General features: G+C 45.1%; 2 protein-coding genes across 3 annotated transcripts in view; both read left to right on the forward strand.

Annotated features, from left to right (window-relative positions):
* The window catches only part of LOC143957109 (uncharacterized), a 135893-nt gene that overhangs the window by 19051 nt on the left and 102203 nt on the right, over positions 1–14639 (forward strand). The gene's annotated exons all lie outside the window — the stretch shown is intronic.
* On the forward strand, positions 963–10672 carry LOC143957129 (uncharacterized). Of its 2 annotated transcripts, XR_013270058.1 has the most exons (8): positions 963–1118; positions 1417–1562; positions 3093–3281; positions 3696–3819; positions 3945–4042; positions 4131–4275; positions 7723–10076; positions 10108–10672. XR_013270058.1 is itself a non-coding variant. In XM_077467281.1 (7 exons), exons 2-7 carry the CDS (start codon positions 1431–1433, stop codon positions 8421–8423), a joined length of 1389 nt encoding a protein of 462 aa, XP_077323407.1. In that variant the 5' UTR covers positions 963–1118; positions 1417–1430; the 3' UTR covers positions 8424–10672. The 2 variants fall into 2 exon arrangements, 1 of the variants encoding a protein (XP_077323407.1); XM_077467281.1 differs by having other exon boundaries at positions 7723–10672.

Raw genomic sequence — 14639 nt, forward strand, 5'->3', positions numbered from 1 at the left:
GAAGCATTTCCCACACTACAAGCCCAAATATGGCTCTAACCTCAACACGGACCTTCTGGGGGCCATAACCAGGGAACAAATAAGGTTTCCCCTCAGCATGTTAAAGTAAACATCTTGTCTGATAAAAGCTGGCCACTAACCAGCACTAGTACAACACATGTCTGACTTCCTTGTAGGAATTCTGACCAGTCTATTTTGCCACTTCTAAGTACACTCGGAAAATATTAAGCATTCTAAACAATTTTGTTGTCATTGGGTTTTATTTTTTGAAAGCGCCATTTTGTTATAGTTCCTTAATGGACTGCCCACCCATCTGGGCAGTCATCGCACACAATGAGAGAACCTGCCAATGATTGCTACTCCTGTACCTGCAGTGTTCTTACTGAAAAGCTGTGCTCGGCTGGTGGGAACTGATATCTGACCTTCAGCACAACAACTTATCCACTATAAATAATACTAAAGCCACACAACAAAATGTGTGCACAGCTCCCCCTCTCTGATCACATGACCCCCTTCCCCCAACCCACTGAAAGTGCTGGGATCCCTTCCCTCTACCACACTTAGAACAAATAATCTCTACTGCTCACTGGGCACAACCCTCCCAATCATCCATCTCCCCCTAGACAACTGTTGCTGCTAATTTCTGTCCTCTCCATATGGCTACAACAAAATGGCCGCCGTGCTTCACATTTAAATAGTTTTCTCCAATTCTTTGTTTTGACCTAGCGATAATTAGTTAGAATCGCTCTACATCTCATTACCAAACCGCAGCAAAGTTTTAAGCAGAAAAAAAATACAATCCAGAGAACGAATTTTATGAACTACAATAAAATGGCGGCTTCTACTATAAAGTGAGGACACATTCGTCAGAAAACATGTAATCTAGGTCACCTAAACTCAGTCAAAACAATCTGACAAAAAAAAAAACACCAGCTGTATAAAGTAGATTATTTCCCGTAGAAGACGTCTCTATGGCAACCAGGAAGTCGTTGTGCGGCCGTGGAACGCACATTGCGGAAGTGCTGGAACCACAGGGCGGAAGTGAGAGGGAAGCTTCCGGTGCTGGAGGAGAATGATGAAGATAGAGGGGAGACAGGCAGCTGGTTACAGCTAACAATGTATGACAGTGACCATATTCTATTTATTATTATTACTCGGGCTTGGGCTGTATATTATCACTGTTACAGGGATTATTATGCCACAATGTAGAAAGTGGACGCTCCTGAGAACTGCTTTTATTGTTCTCAGTACATAAAGTTGAGTTGTTATGTACCCAGTAACAGAGCTGGGCATAGAATTCATGTGGGGCAGCTTGGGGGCTTCCTATTTATTCACGTTGAAAGGTCACATGACACAGAAGTGACATATAATTGGCCTTTTCCTGTGTTTTTCCGAAATGTGCTCTTCCAATTGCAGAGGTCGGTTTCACCATGGTTGGCCCCACCCCTGAGGAACGGAGTCCATTAAAAGGTTCATCACTGAGGATGGAGAAGGAGCGGATTCACATGACAGAGAAGATATTAAACCTCACCCTGGAGATCATTTACCTGCTGACCGGAGAGGTGAGGAGGATTCTGGGAGGTCACATGACATCACTCTTATCTATATTAATAAAACACAGACCTGACCTGACCGGGGAGGTGAGGAGGATTCTGGGAAGTCACATGACATCACTCTCATCTCTATTAATAAAACAGACCTGACCGGGGAGGTGAGGAGGAGTCTGGGAGGTCACGTGACATCACTGTTATCTATATTAAAGCGGTTGTATACCCGGGAAAAAAAAAATGTGAGGCAAAGGCATAATGAGCTAGTATGCATTGCTAGTATGCATTGCATACTAGCTCTTTATGAAATATTGACCTTAAAGCGAAGCTTCGGCATCGCATCCCGTTCACCGCCAAGGGAGCTGACATTTTTCCCTCTGCGTTTCTTCCGGGGGTTTGCGGATCTGGCACTGTGAGTGGCCGGGGCCGCGATGACATCACTCCCGCGCATGTGCGTGGAAGTTCTCCATTCCAGCAAGGTGAATATCTCCTAAACCGTATACAACCGCTTTAATAAAACGCAGAGCTGAGCGGAGAGGTGAGGAGGATTCTGGGAGGTCACATGACATCACTCTTATCTCTACTAATAAACCACAGACCTGACCGGAGAGGTGAGGAGGATTCTGGGAGGTCTCATTACATCACTCTTATCTCTATTAATAAAATACAGACCTGACCGGAGAGGTACGGAGGATTCTGGGAGGTCACATGACATCACTCTTATCTCTATTAAAGTGGAAGTTCCTCCATTTTTTTTTAAAGTCAGCAGCTACAAATACTGCAGCTACTGACTTTTAAAATATGGACACTTACCTGTCCAGCGCACCCAAAGCCGATCTGTCCTTCGACTCTCAGGTGCTGCCGCCGCCGTCTTTGGTATGGGAATCAGAGAGAGTCAGTCCTTCTGAAAATAGGTAAACTTTTCCATCCCAAGCTACATTTAGGTAATGGAGGATATCTCCATCTGGTGAGCTGGAGAAAGGGACAAAAGAAGGATGTCCTGGTTGAGGTCAAAGCCTGAAACTAACCTTAGTAGGAAGGTTCTGAGCCTCAAGACAAATGTAACACCACTTTGTCCTTCTGTTAGACCAGAATAAGTTCCTTACAGGATAAAGCTTCCAGCTCAGGAAATTTTGGATGAGTAGCGCCTAATAGAAGGCAACAAAAAACTCAACCTTGTGAGAATGGAAGGGGGATGATGTGCCGATAAGGTACTCAGGACTCCTCTCCAGCTCAGAAGGCTTGCATTTGTCATGAGAATCATACAGAGCAGGACTTCTGAGTCACGAAGCCAGAGACAACTTGGTCTTTGGTGGCAGACGTTTGTTTGCTAGTGTCCAATCTTCCTGTAGGTGGCCATATAATCACACATTATAAAAATCCTTGTGTCCCTCAATAGACTTAAAAGAAATATAGATCTGACTAGAGAGATGAAGAGAATTCTAGGACTTATTTCTGGTAATAAAACAGACCTGGTTGGATAGGTGAGTAAGCAATGGGGATGTTGCAGTTTATTTATTAATTACCTTTTTTATTTTTTTTAAGTATTTTGGACCTCTGAAGAAACCTGGTGAACAGGTATCTCTTCTCAATAGCAGTAATCCTCAACATTTAGAGGGATGGCACAAAAACCCACATCTCATGGAGCCTCCACCTCCCTCATTGACCCCAGAGAAAGACAACAAGAAGATTCTAGAAATCACCCAGAAGATGATTGAGCTGCTGACAGGAGAGGTGAGCGTTGCCGGGAATTCTTGACATTTTCCAGTAACAGAACAAAAGATTATAGCACACACATACAAAAATTTAATTTAAATCATACAAGGCTATTTAAAGCACCTGACCATGATTAGATGAGGAAATATGGGGATTTGGTCACACCATATGGCCATACAGTGCTTAAGCCTGCTACAGCGTCAAAGTACCCCATTTTCAGTGGGTCCTACACTAATCAAAGAAGGAAAGATCCCACTTCTCAACCATGGGAGAAAAACACTCCTCTTTATGGGAGAACTAAAAGTACCCCTCCTATAACTTAGACGGACACTGATTAGAAGTACTGATGAAGGAGCGCTCCATCCCAAGGGGTTATCCAGTATTCAGACAAGGGATGTGTCTGGATGGTGACTGTATCATTGTGTATGTCAGGTTCCTATAAGGTGTCAGGATGTCACTGTCTATTTCTCCATGGAGGAGTGGGAGTATATAGAAGGACACAAGGATCTCTACAAGGACGTCATGATGGAGAACCAGCTGCCCCTCACATCACCGGGTAAGAGGAGACTTTCATTTCTTGTAAAGGAGGAGAAGAGTATTGAGGATCCACCTACATACACAAATCCTCTGATATAAAGACATAGAAACAATGTATTCAGTCAGTGTGTTTGTTGCCTACAGATGGATCCGGTAACAGAAATCCCCCAGAGAGATCTCCCAGCCCTCTGTATTCCCAGAATACCATAAAGGAGGATTACAACAATCCCCCCGATTATTATGTAAGTCCTTTTGAGATGATAAAGTGAATGTATACCGTGTGACTTGCACAGCCACTGTGGTAATTTTGCAAACTATTATTCCATCTAGGATGATGATGACGACGATGATGATGATGATAATGATGACGATGATGTTATTGTCATCAAAGTTGAAGATATATACGATGAGCGAATGTACGGGAGGGATTATGAGTCTTCTAAAGAAAAAGAACTTCCTACAGAGCCAACCAAAGGTAAGAAAGTGAATGAAGCTAATAGGAGGAAGGTCTCTGCTCTTCTGGATTTACTTACAGAACAGCACTGGTGGTTGGCATTTAGCATTTGCTGAGGTAACCAGTGATGTCTCAAGTTGCAAGGGGACCAACACCTTAGTCCTGTCTGCATTAAAGCAGAACTAAACCTTCCTTTCCTTTATAGCTAAGGAAGCTGCCATATTGGCCCCTGTTTGATCTTCAACATTTACACGCAAATTAACTTTAATAGCATCCCAGTCTTAGTCCGTAGGATTCCATATTGAGTTGGCCAACCCTTGGCAGCTATAACAGCTTCAACTCTTCTGGGAAGGCTGCCTACAAAGTTTAGGAGTGTGTCTATGGGAATGTTTGACCATTCTTCCAGAAGCGCATTTGTGAGGTCAGGCACTGATGTGGATGAGAGGGCCTGGTTCGCAGTCTGTGCACTAATTCATGTCAAAGGTGTTCTTTCGAGTTTAGGTCAGGACTCTGTGCAAGCCAGTCAAGTTCCTCCACCCCAAACTGTCTTATCCATGTCTTTATGGACCTTGCTTTGTGCACTGGTGTGCAGTCATGTTGGAACAGGAAGGGGCCATCCCCAAACTGTTCCCACAAAGTTGGGAGTATGAAATTGTCCAAAAGGTCTTGGTATGCTGATGCCTTAAGAGTTCCCTTCACTAAAACTAAGGAGCCAAGCTGTCACGTACCTGGTGGTAGAGCCCGACTTGCAGGAGGAGACCTCTCTTGCGGCTCCGACTCAAGGGCCCTGGTAGTGTATACAGGTAACACAAGAGTCAAGAGTGGCACGAGTGTCCGGCAGGATCAACAGCTGGATCAGGGAATGTCTGGAATCGGAGGGAAACAGGATCAGCAGAGCGGCAGGCGGAGAGGCTGGACCAGGACACCAATGCAGGAACTCTGGCAGAGGCAGGACTTCAGGCAGGTGCTGGAACCACTACTGGAGGTAAGGCAGCAGACGGCACCGGAACAGGAGGCTGGAAGCAAAGCAGTCAGACAAGCCGGGTCGGAGGTCAGGCGGTCAGCGGAGGTACCAAGGATCAAGCAGGTGGATGGTCGGACGAGCCGGGTCGGTAAACGGGCAGGCAGCAAAAGCACTGAAGGATCAAGCAGAGGGGAAGTCAGACAGGCCGGGGGTCAGATGCAGGCGGATAGCAGCAGTAGTAGGTAAACAAGCCGGGTCAACAGGTCACAGAAGGCAGGTTCTCAGAATCAGGGTACTCGCACGCTGTAGATCAGACAGCAAGAACTGGATGTGACCAACTGAGTTAAATAGCCCGCCTGGCGCCAACGAGCGCACACACGCACGACCGCGCGCACCTGCACCAGCGCACGAACAAGCAAGGCGCGGACGCGCGGCGGAAGGTCCGGACTGACCACTGCTGGCAGGATCCTCGTGACACAAGCCCAACACCTGAAAAACAACCTCACACCATAATCCCTCATCCACCAAATGATTTGGATCAGTGCACAAAGGAAGGTCCATAAAGACATGGATAAGCGAGTTTGGGGTCATATTGCCTCATAATCTTCTTTTCTAGAGAATAAATTCAGTTCCTCTAATCTTTCCTCATAGCTGAGCTCCTCCATGCCTTTTATCAGTTTGGTTGCCCTTCTCTGCACTTTCTCCAGTTCCCAGATATCCTTTTTGAGAACTGGTGCCCAAAACTGAACTCCATAATACAAATGAGGTCTTGTAGGAGCAAGGCAAGTTCCTCCACACCAAACTCATTAAACCATGTCTTCATGAAGCTAGCTTTCTGCACAGGGTATAGTCATGCTGGAACAGAAAAGGGTCTTTCCCAAACTATTACTATGAGGTTGGGAGCACACAGTTGCCTAAACTGTCTCTGTATGTAACCCTACAGACTAAGACTGCGATGCTATTAAAGTTCATGTGTGTGTAAAGGCAGGTGTCCCAATACTTTTGTTAATATAGTGTATATTAACAGGTATTTGCTTATTGCTTACTCAGTCTCTGTTTTCTGTTTTTTCTAATCTTCTGTTAACTAATCTTATGTTGTGTTCAAATTACATACTATTTACTAAGCAAATGTAGCTGTCCTGCTGCACTCTGCTCCTTCGCTCCCACCACCCGGGTCCCTTGCCGCCATCTTCTTCCATTATGTCATCAGGAGGAGGCTGTCTCTTCTGGCCTCAGGCAACTGCCCCATGATGACACCCTGCCAGGTCCACCCTCCTCCTGCTTCCATGAATAGAAGCGATGCCTCCTGGGATACGCTTCATGCATAGCCCAGGAGGTTTCGGGAGCACAGCACATAATTTTGCCTATGCAAAGAGGGGGGCACTTCGAAAATGTGAAAAAAAAAATGTAAATAAAGAAAAAGGGGAGGGGAGGTTCTTGCTTCAGAGAGGAGGAGGGTTTAAGGCAGGGGTGTTAAACTCGATGTCATAGCGGGCTGCATCAGCAGTATAGTTGCCCTCAAAAGGCCGGTTGTAGGTGTGCTAGGTGCAGGGTTCAGGAGTGCGTTACGTACAGAGTGCAGAGTTCAGGGGTGGATTATGTACAAAGTGCAGGGTTCAGGGGTGTGCTAGGTACAGGGTGCAGTTCTAGGGATGCCCTATACACAGTGTGTAGAGCTCAGGGCTGCCTATGTACAGAGTGCAGGGTTTAGGGGTGCTCTACATACAGAGTGCAGCGTTCATGCGTACGCTATGTACTGAGTGCAAAGTTCAGGAGTATGCTACATACAGAGTGCAGAGTTCAGGAGTACGCGGTTTACAGAGTGCAGGGTTTAGAGGTGCGCTGTGTACTGAGTGCAGAGTTTAGGAGTGCGCTATGTGCAGAGTTCAGGAGTGCATTACATACAGAGTGCAGAGTTCAGGGGCACACCATGTACAATGTGCAACCCCAGCCCCCCTCAAAGTTTCCTTGCATCTTTACTGTCTCCTACCTGGCCAAGCTCTAGTACACCCCTGTGTATGTGGCTCTACTAGTTGTGAATTCAGCTCTAGTACCTCCTTGTGTTGGTGGCTCTGCCTCGCCTTGCAGGGAGATTGTTCTCTCCCTCAGATTCTGGTGATCTGTCCCTGCTCTGAGTGCAGGGCAGGTGGGGATCTGTTAGATCCAGGAGCCTCTGAGAGCACACCTCTCCCCTGTAAACACAGAATACTTCTATGTGTACAATTGACAATAGGAAGCCGAGTGTTAGAGCTGGAGGTGGCAAAATGGAGTTCCACCATGTTTGAGCTGCAAAACTGGGCGCAAGGGCCGCGTGACAAGGCCTGGCGGCCCTGATTTGGCCCATGGGCCTTGTGTTTGACATATGTGCTTTAAGGAGAGGAAAGAAATTGAAAGGAGAAAGCGTAAAAAAAAAAAAATTGTACTTAAAAAAAAATGGGAAATTAAAATAAATGACAAACTGATAATATGTGCTCACTGAAACTAAGCTATTCTTTCCCTTCAAGATGGACAGTGTAATGGGAATAAAGTGGAGAACCACTCCGTTATATGTCTGGATAGTGAAATAGACGATGATGACTTCTCAGAGGAATTTCCAGTGGATAATCCCTTTAACCCGATTCTTCATCCAGCATATCACAGCAACAATCTATCATCCGGTCCTTCTACACATGGGATGTACTTTTTCGATCAGCCACACCCCATCGCCCACCATACAGCTCGAAGTGGGAGCGAAATGTTCCCAATTTCCGAATACAACAGATACTTACCTCAGAGGGAAAAGGTTAATTTACATCGAAGAACCCAGACTGGTTCAAAGAAGTTTGAGTGTACCGAATGCGGCAAATGTTTCACACAGACGTCCCACCTTGTGACTCACCGGAGGATACACACGGGGGAAAAGCCGCATTCGTGTCCTGTATGTGGGAAGCGTTTCAATGACAAGTCTTATCTGGTCACCCATCAGAAAATACACACAGGAGAAAAGCCTTATTCTTGTTTGGACTGCGGGAAATCCTTTGCAAAGAGGTCCAATCTGGTGAGGCATCAAAGGATTCACACGGGGGAAAAGCCTTATTCCTGCTCTGAGTGTGGAAAGTGCTTCACGTGGAAACCCTCCCTTCTCTACCACCAGATAAAGCACGCTGGTGAAAAGTCAATTTCTTGTCCAAATGGTGGGGGTGTTTTTAACCAAAATCATTTCTAGCAGGGCAAAAAAGACCACATCCGAGATGGCAGCCGCATTGGCATTTATGAAGGGTAGAAGCAGCCTCAGCCGACACTCTGTCCAGGCTATGTCCCTGATGTTTTTCCCCATGACTAAGCCCCGTGGGCAAAACATGTCAGTGACATGGCTTGACTAGGCTGGGGCTGCTTTTACTCTTTGTATGAGGGTTTCATGTGATGTGTGACTCAGGATTTCCTTTCTTTCCTTATTGATTTCTATGAAACTGAGACAAGCCTTCTCCCTGCATGCACTCCCAGTGGTTGATAGCAGATGAGGATCCACTGGAGCCTGAAGCTGCACCTTGAATTTCTTTGTATGAGCTTTTTCTGTTCCTCCATGAGCTGTGATATCTGATGGTGCATCCAGACGCTGGTTATTTTATCTGGTAATGGACTGCAAACAAATTGGTTTACCAGTGTAAAGGTGCTCATTCTTAAAGTAGTCTTTTTGCTTCTTCAAGTGGACCATCATTTTAATTAAAATCTACATTGTCTGAAAGTAGAAAGATTTTTAGAGGAGATTACTGTAAGGAGTGTGGAAATTGTGTTCTCATTGAACAAGTAACATAGGACAAATGTTGTATTTATGTGGAAAATTTTCTCAGGCTGGGTTTGCACAAGGGTTGCACTGATATTGATACTAGTATCGTTATCGGTGCCGATACTAACTGCCTGACATTGAGCTTGTAAGATTTCATCTATAAGCCATCATAACCAGAGAGTACCCTAACAGTTTAAAGGCCAACCCCACCCCCAATAGACATATTGGATTTGTCTTTGCTGGCCAGAAGAATCACACGCTGGCTTCTTAGAATCCTCGCAGCAGCACATACCTTTGCCATTGTGTCCCAAATGCCAGAGCCATCACAAAGCCAAGCCATTCTCCCAGTGATGGTGTCAGAAACCATGAAATCAGACCGAGACAGAAGTACAGTTAAAGAGGAAGTAAACTCTCCCACTCTGAAGCTTCTTTTCATTTAGTCCATTATAATAAGTAATTATCAAACTATAGCCACTGTAATCAAGCCCAAATCGCATATTACCGTTTAAAGAAGTCCATAGTATTTCTGCCCTTCCATTGAGCACTTCCTGTACTGTTAACCAAGCCTCCTTCTCAATCCAACATTTCTATGGCAACCCTGCTTCCCTGTTCATAGCTGACTTGTTTTATTTCATAGTATTTACTTGTGCCGATTATCTAGTGTTTGCCTTTGTCAGTCTTATCAGCTTTAGCTGATAAGACTGCAGTAATGCCGTCCATGCCCTGGTTTACACTACATGTGATGTCACATGGTTACATGGGGGTATAGGAGGAAGCTCTGATTGATTCTGCAGTCTCCTGGGATTTCAGAGTTGTGTGCCATAGGAAGTCTTGATAATAGACAGACAAAGTACACAGAGTGTGCCGTAAATCAGGAAACATCCGGGCATGCTCAGTGACGTCATTCTAAAGAACAAAAAGGATTACAACAATACCAAGCAAGTAAGGAGATATCTACAAGCAGTGTTCGTTAGGATTTTTTATGCTGATTTACATGGGACAAAGTTGTGGGGGAGAGTTTACAACCACTTTAAATCACACTTGTTTAATAATAAAAGTAAAACGAACAAACGTAGTCAAAACATAGCCAAAGTTCAGTAATCAGAATGGATAGTCAGCCAAGCCAGAAGTCAGGGATCAAAGTAGTGGAACAGCAAGCAGGATCTGGAGCCAAAAGGGATGTCAGCAAAGCCAGTCTTTAAACAGGAACGCAGGAGATAGTTTCTTGTGATGTGACCAAGGTGAAGTTGGAGCTCCTCTAGACATGATGGCCTAAGTAGGCAGGACTGCAAAGCAGGATATCAACAGCTGAGTAACTGTGGAGTGGGAGAGGAGCTGGCAATTAGCCGACAGCTGAGTGGCCAGCTCAGAGAAGGAAGGGCTGAGCCCAGCCCTGACAGATGAATTCTCTATATATTATAGTAAATAAATGGTAACAGCCATTAGACAGGAACACATTCATCATGGCCTTGTAGGAGGACTGGAGATCCTACCGTGGGGGTTGGCCTGGTAGTGGAAAAAGCCATTTGAGTTGGTCTGGTGCTTCAAGACTGGAATTACATTTTATTCCTCTCCTTTAACTTAATGTTTATTGGAACTAAAACAGACTCTTCATCTGGAAATGTATTGTAAAAATAATTTTGTTCTTAATTTTACTGTTAATAAATAAAAACTTGCATGTTTTCCCATTTGTTGTATTTCAGCATAGTTTTTCCATTTTGTGATCCTCCACCTACTTGTCCAACGTTGTCACGGGTTAGGGTCACATAACAAGCGAGAATGTCCTGTAGCTTATAAGCATCTTGGAAACCACTCTCCTGATGCTAAGCCTCACCCCTAACCATTCTCAACCTTTTTCGGTCCACATAAAAAAAATCTTTATTTATTACAAGTACTTAAATAGCGCCCTCAATATACGCAGTGCTTTACATATATGTATTATACATTCACATCAGTTCCTGCCCTCAAGGAGTTTACAATCTATGGTCCCTAACTCACATTCATACATACACATACAGTGGCAAATTTAGATGGGAACCAATTTACCTTGTCTTTGGAGTATGGGAGGAAACCGGAGTACCTGGAGGAAACCTACGCAAGCACGGGGAGAACATGCAAACTCCAGGCAGGTAGTGCTGTGGTTGGGATTTAAACCAATGACTCTAGGTGGAAATGTGAATCACTTGGCCATGTAACTAAACAAAATTCATTGCTACTGTCATTTGGAGATTCGGATACACCCGAATCTCCGAATGACAGTAGTAATGAATTTTGTTGAAATCGGTTAGTTTAGTTTATTTGTTTATAAAATTTGGAACAATTTGAAAAATGATCAAACTATCTGAATTCTGTGTGAAGGGAACCCCATGCCAAAATTAAACAAAAAAATGGTGTGGGCCTTCCCACCCCCAAATCCATAAAATTAGACCTTTATCAGAGCATGCAGCCTGTCAGGCAGGCAAAGGGGTGGGATGAGCAAGCGCCCGCCCCCCCCCCCCCCCCTGAACCATACCAGGCCACATGCTCTCAACATGCTTTGCGGCAGGGGGGCACTTTGTCCCTGATAGTGACATCATCATTGTTCCAGGTTCACTGTGACTGAAGACATGGCGGAAGTGAGAGTCAGCAGGGTTTGACTTCTCCAGTTTGTTTCCTCTGGCCACAGAGAGGACATGTAAGGCCAGAGGGGGGTGGAGAATAATAGCTTTCAAAGGGCCAGGATTAAAAGTAGAGGTGGACTGAGCTCCTGAATTTAAAGTGACTTAACTTAAAAAAATTAGATAAAAGCACAAAAAAAATCAAATATTTTATGTGCCTACTTGCAGTGTTTCCCATAATTACATTTTTATTCACTTACAATGTGTCTCTGAACTTGCTAGAAATTTGACTACTCCAGGAAGAGTAAATACCCTAGCACAGTCCCCTCCCTCCTGGCATATAATAGCCTTCTTACTACAGGTGACACAGGCTCACGCAAGGCCCAGAGTGACAACTTGGTCTTCACCAGAGCGCCCAGCAAGGAGTGATGGACAAGTGACCCTAATGGCTACCGGGCTACTTTGATGAAAGCCGATGCCAGGTCATGACCCTCAGATTCACCTAACAAAGGGGTCCCGGTTACAGAATGGCCATGTTGTGGAGACAGGGTGGAAGTACCAGGATGTCAGAATATAGACGAAGGTCGAGACAAGCGGTATGTAAGAGAATAGTCGGTATCCAAGAAAAGGTCGAGGCAGGTGGAAGCCAAAATAGTAGTCATTCAATCAGAGGTTGAAGCAGACAGCTGGCAAGAAAATAGTTGGTATCTAAGCAGAGATCAATGGGAACAAGAGATTAGCCGGTCTCTAAACAGAAGTCAAGGTGGCAGCAGGCAACAAAATAGTCGGCATTCAATCAGAGGTTGAGACAGGCAGCTGGTGAGAGCAGTCAATATCCAATTAGTGGTCAGGGTGGGCAAGAGAGTTGTCGGTATCCAAATATAAGTTGAAGCAGGTGGCATGCAAGAATGTAGTCGTATCAAAACAAAGATTGAGTCAGGTGGCAGACAAGAAAGAAGGGGTCAACGCAAGCAAAAGAGCAGCCTGTATCCAAATAGAGGTTGAGGCAAGCAAGGGAATAGTCGTATCCAAATATAAGTCGAGGCAGGTGGCAGGCAAGAATGTAGTCAGTGTCCAAACAATGGTTGAGGCAGACAGCAGGCAAAAAAGAAGAGGTTGAGGCAAGCAAGAGAGTAGTTGGTATCCAAACAGAGCTTGAGGCAGATGTAAGCCAACTTAGTCATTATTCAATCAGAGGTTGAGGCAGACAGCTGGCAGAAAGTAGTTGACATCTAAACAGGGCTCAAGGAAGGCAAGAGATTAGTCGTTATCTAAACAGTGGTTGAGGAAGGCAGCAGGCAAGAAAATAGTCGGTATCCAATCAGAGGTCAGGGTGGGCAAGTCAGTATCCAAATATAAGTTGAGGCAGGTGGCAGGCAAGAAATAAGGGGTCAAGGCAAGCAAAAGAGGTTGAGGCAAGCAAGAGAGTAGTCTGTATCCAAGCAGTGGTTGAGGCAGGTGGAAGCCAAGATAGTAGTCATTATCCAATCAGAGGTTGAACCAGGCAGCAGGCAAGAAAGTAGTTGGTATCTATGCAGAGCTCCAGGCAGGCAAGAGATTAGTCAGTATCTAAACAGAGTTTGAGGATGTCAGAATATAGGCGAAGGTTCGGGACAAGAGGCAGGCAAGAGAATAGTCAGTATCCAAAAAGATGTAGAGGCAGGTGGAAGCCAAGATAGTAGTCATTATCCAATCATAGGTTGAGGCAGGCAGCAGGCAAAAAAGTAGTTGGTATCTATGCAGAGCTCCAGGCAGGCAAGAAATTAGTCAGTATCTAAACAGAGTTTGAGGTAGGCAGTAGGCAAGAAAATAGTATCCAATCAGGGGTTGAGGCAGGCAGCAGGTGAGAGCAGTCGATATTCAATCAGTGGTCAGTGTGGGCAAGAGAGTTGTCTGTATCCAAATATAAGTTGAGGCAGGCAAGAATGTAGTCAGTATCCAAACAGACGCAGACAAGAAAGAAGGGGTCTAAGCAAACAAAAGAGCAGCATGTGTCCAAACAGAGGTTGAGGCAAACAAGAGAGTAGTCAGTACCCAAGCAGAGGTCAAGGCAAGTGGGAGCTAATGTAGTAGTCATTATCTAATCGGAGGTTGACGCAGGCGGCAGGCAAGAAAGTAGTTGGTATTCAAGCAGAGGTCGAAGCAGGCAAGAGATTAGTCAGTATCCAAACAGAGGTTGCGGTAGGCAGCAGACAAGAAAATTGTATCCAATCAGAGTTTAGGGCAGGCAGTAGGTGAGAGTAGTCTGTATCCAAACATAACTTGAAGCAGACAAGAAGGAAGTCAGTATCCATTCCAAGCAAAGGTCGAGTCAAGCAAAAGAGTAGTTGGTATCCAGACAGAGCTTCAGGCAGGCTGTAGGCAAGAAAAAAGAGATGGCGACAGTAGCAGTGTCAAGCAATCCAGGTCAGCAACAGGCAAAGCAGTGACAACAGTAATTGCATGCCACTAGCTAAAAGGCCATGACCTGAGCGCGCAGCAAGACCCTCTGCAGGTGGACAGAACAAGGCTTTCCCCAGGATGTACAATCACGGCTCTTGGAGGTACTGCAACAACACTCTTCTGGAAGTGTCCAACTATTCTGTGCTGTCCCAGCTCCTCCACCCTTCCCTCGTCTTCCTACTCTGAGTCCTCTGCTACTCTGCTAACATCGCATCCACAATAGGGGCTCCGGGGCTAGGGTTGCCAACTCACCCCTTTAAACACAAACACATATGAATTACACAAGTTCTGAGCCTAATTTAGTGCAAATAAGGCACCAAGTGAGTTTAATTACCACCTTAATCAGCCACAGAACCTGTGTTTGGTTTTAAAGGGATGAGGCGGCAAACTTAGGGCTCCCTGCAGAAGTTGCAATGATTTTGGACCCAGGTAAATAAAACGCATAAATGACATTAAATTCACATAATGTATAATCTTATGTGGGAACATTTTTGTTCTCTCTAAAATTGCTTAGAGGCTACTTTGGCTACAACAAAATGGCCGCCCCACCCCAACACAGCCACAGCAGTACATGGACAGTACTTTTCTGTCTGACAATTCTTAATAACCTGTTAAA

Source organism: Lithobates pipiens, unplaced genomic scaffold, assembly GCF_037356315.1.
Source record: "Lithobates pipiens isolate NorthernLeopardFrog02 unplaced genomic scaffold, aLitPip1_a1.2 Scaffold_51, whole genome shotgun sequence".
Lineage (NCBI taxonomy): Eukaryota > Metazoa > Chordata > Amphibia > Anura > Ranidae > Lithobates > Lithobates pipiens.

Excerpts from the sequence above, each read along its gene's own strand:
- LOC143957129 (XM_077467281.1), top strand. The coding sequence starts at position 1,431 with ATGGTTGGCCCCACCCCTGAGGAACGGAGTCCATTAAAAGGTTCATCA. Across the intron at positions 3,282-3,695 it reads TTGAGCTGCTGACAGGAGAG|GTTCCTATAAGGTGTCAGGA; the intron begins GTGAGCGTTGCC and ends TGTGTATGTCAG. Across the intron at positions 4,043-4,130 it reads ACAATCCCCCCGATTATTAT|GATGATGATGACGACGATGA; the intron begins GTAAGTCCTTTT and ends TATTCCATCTAG.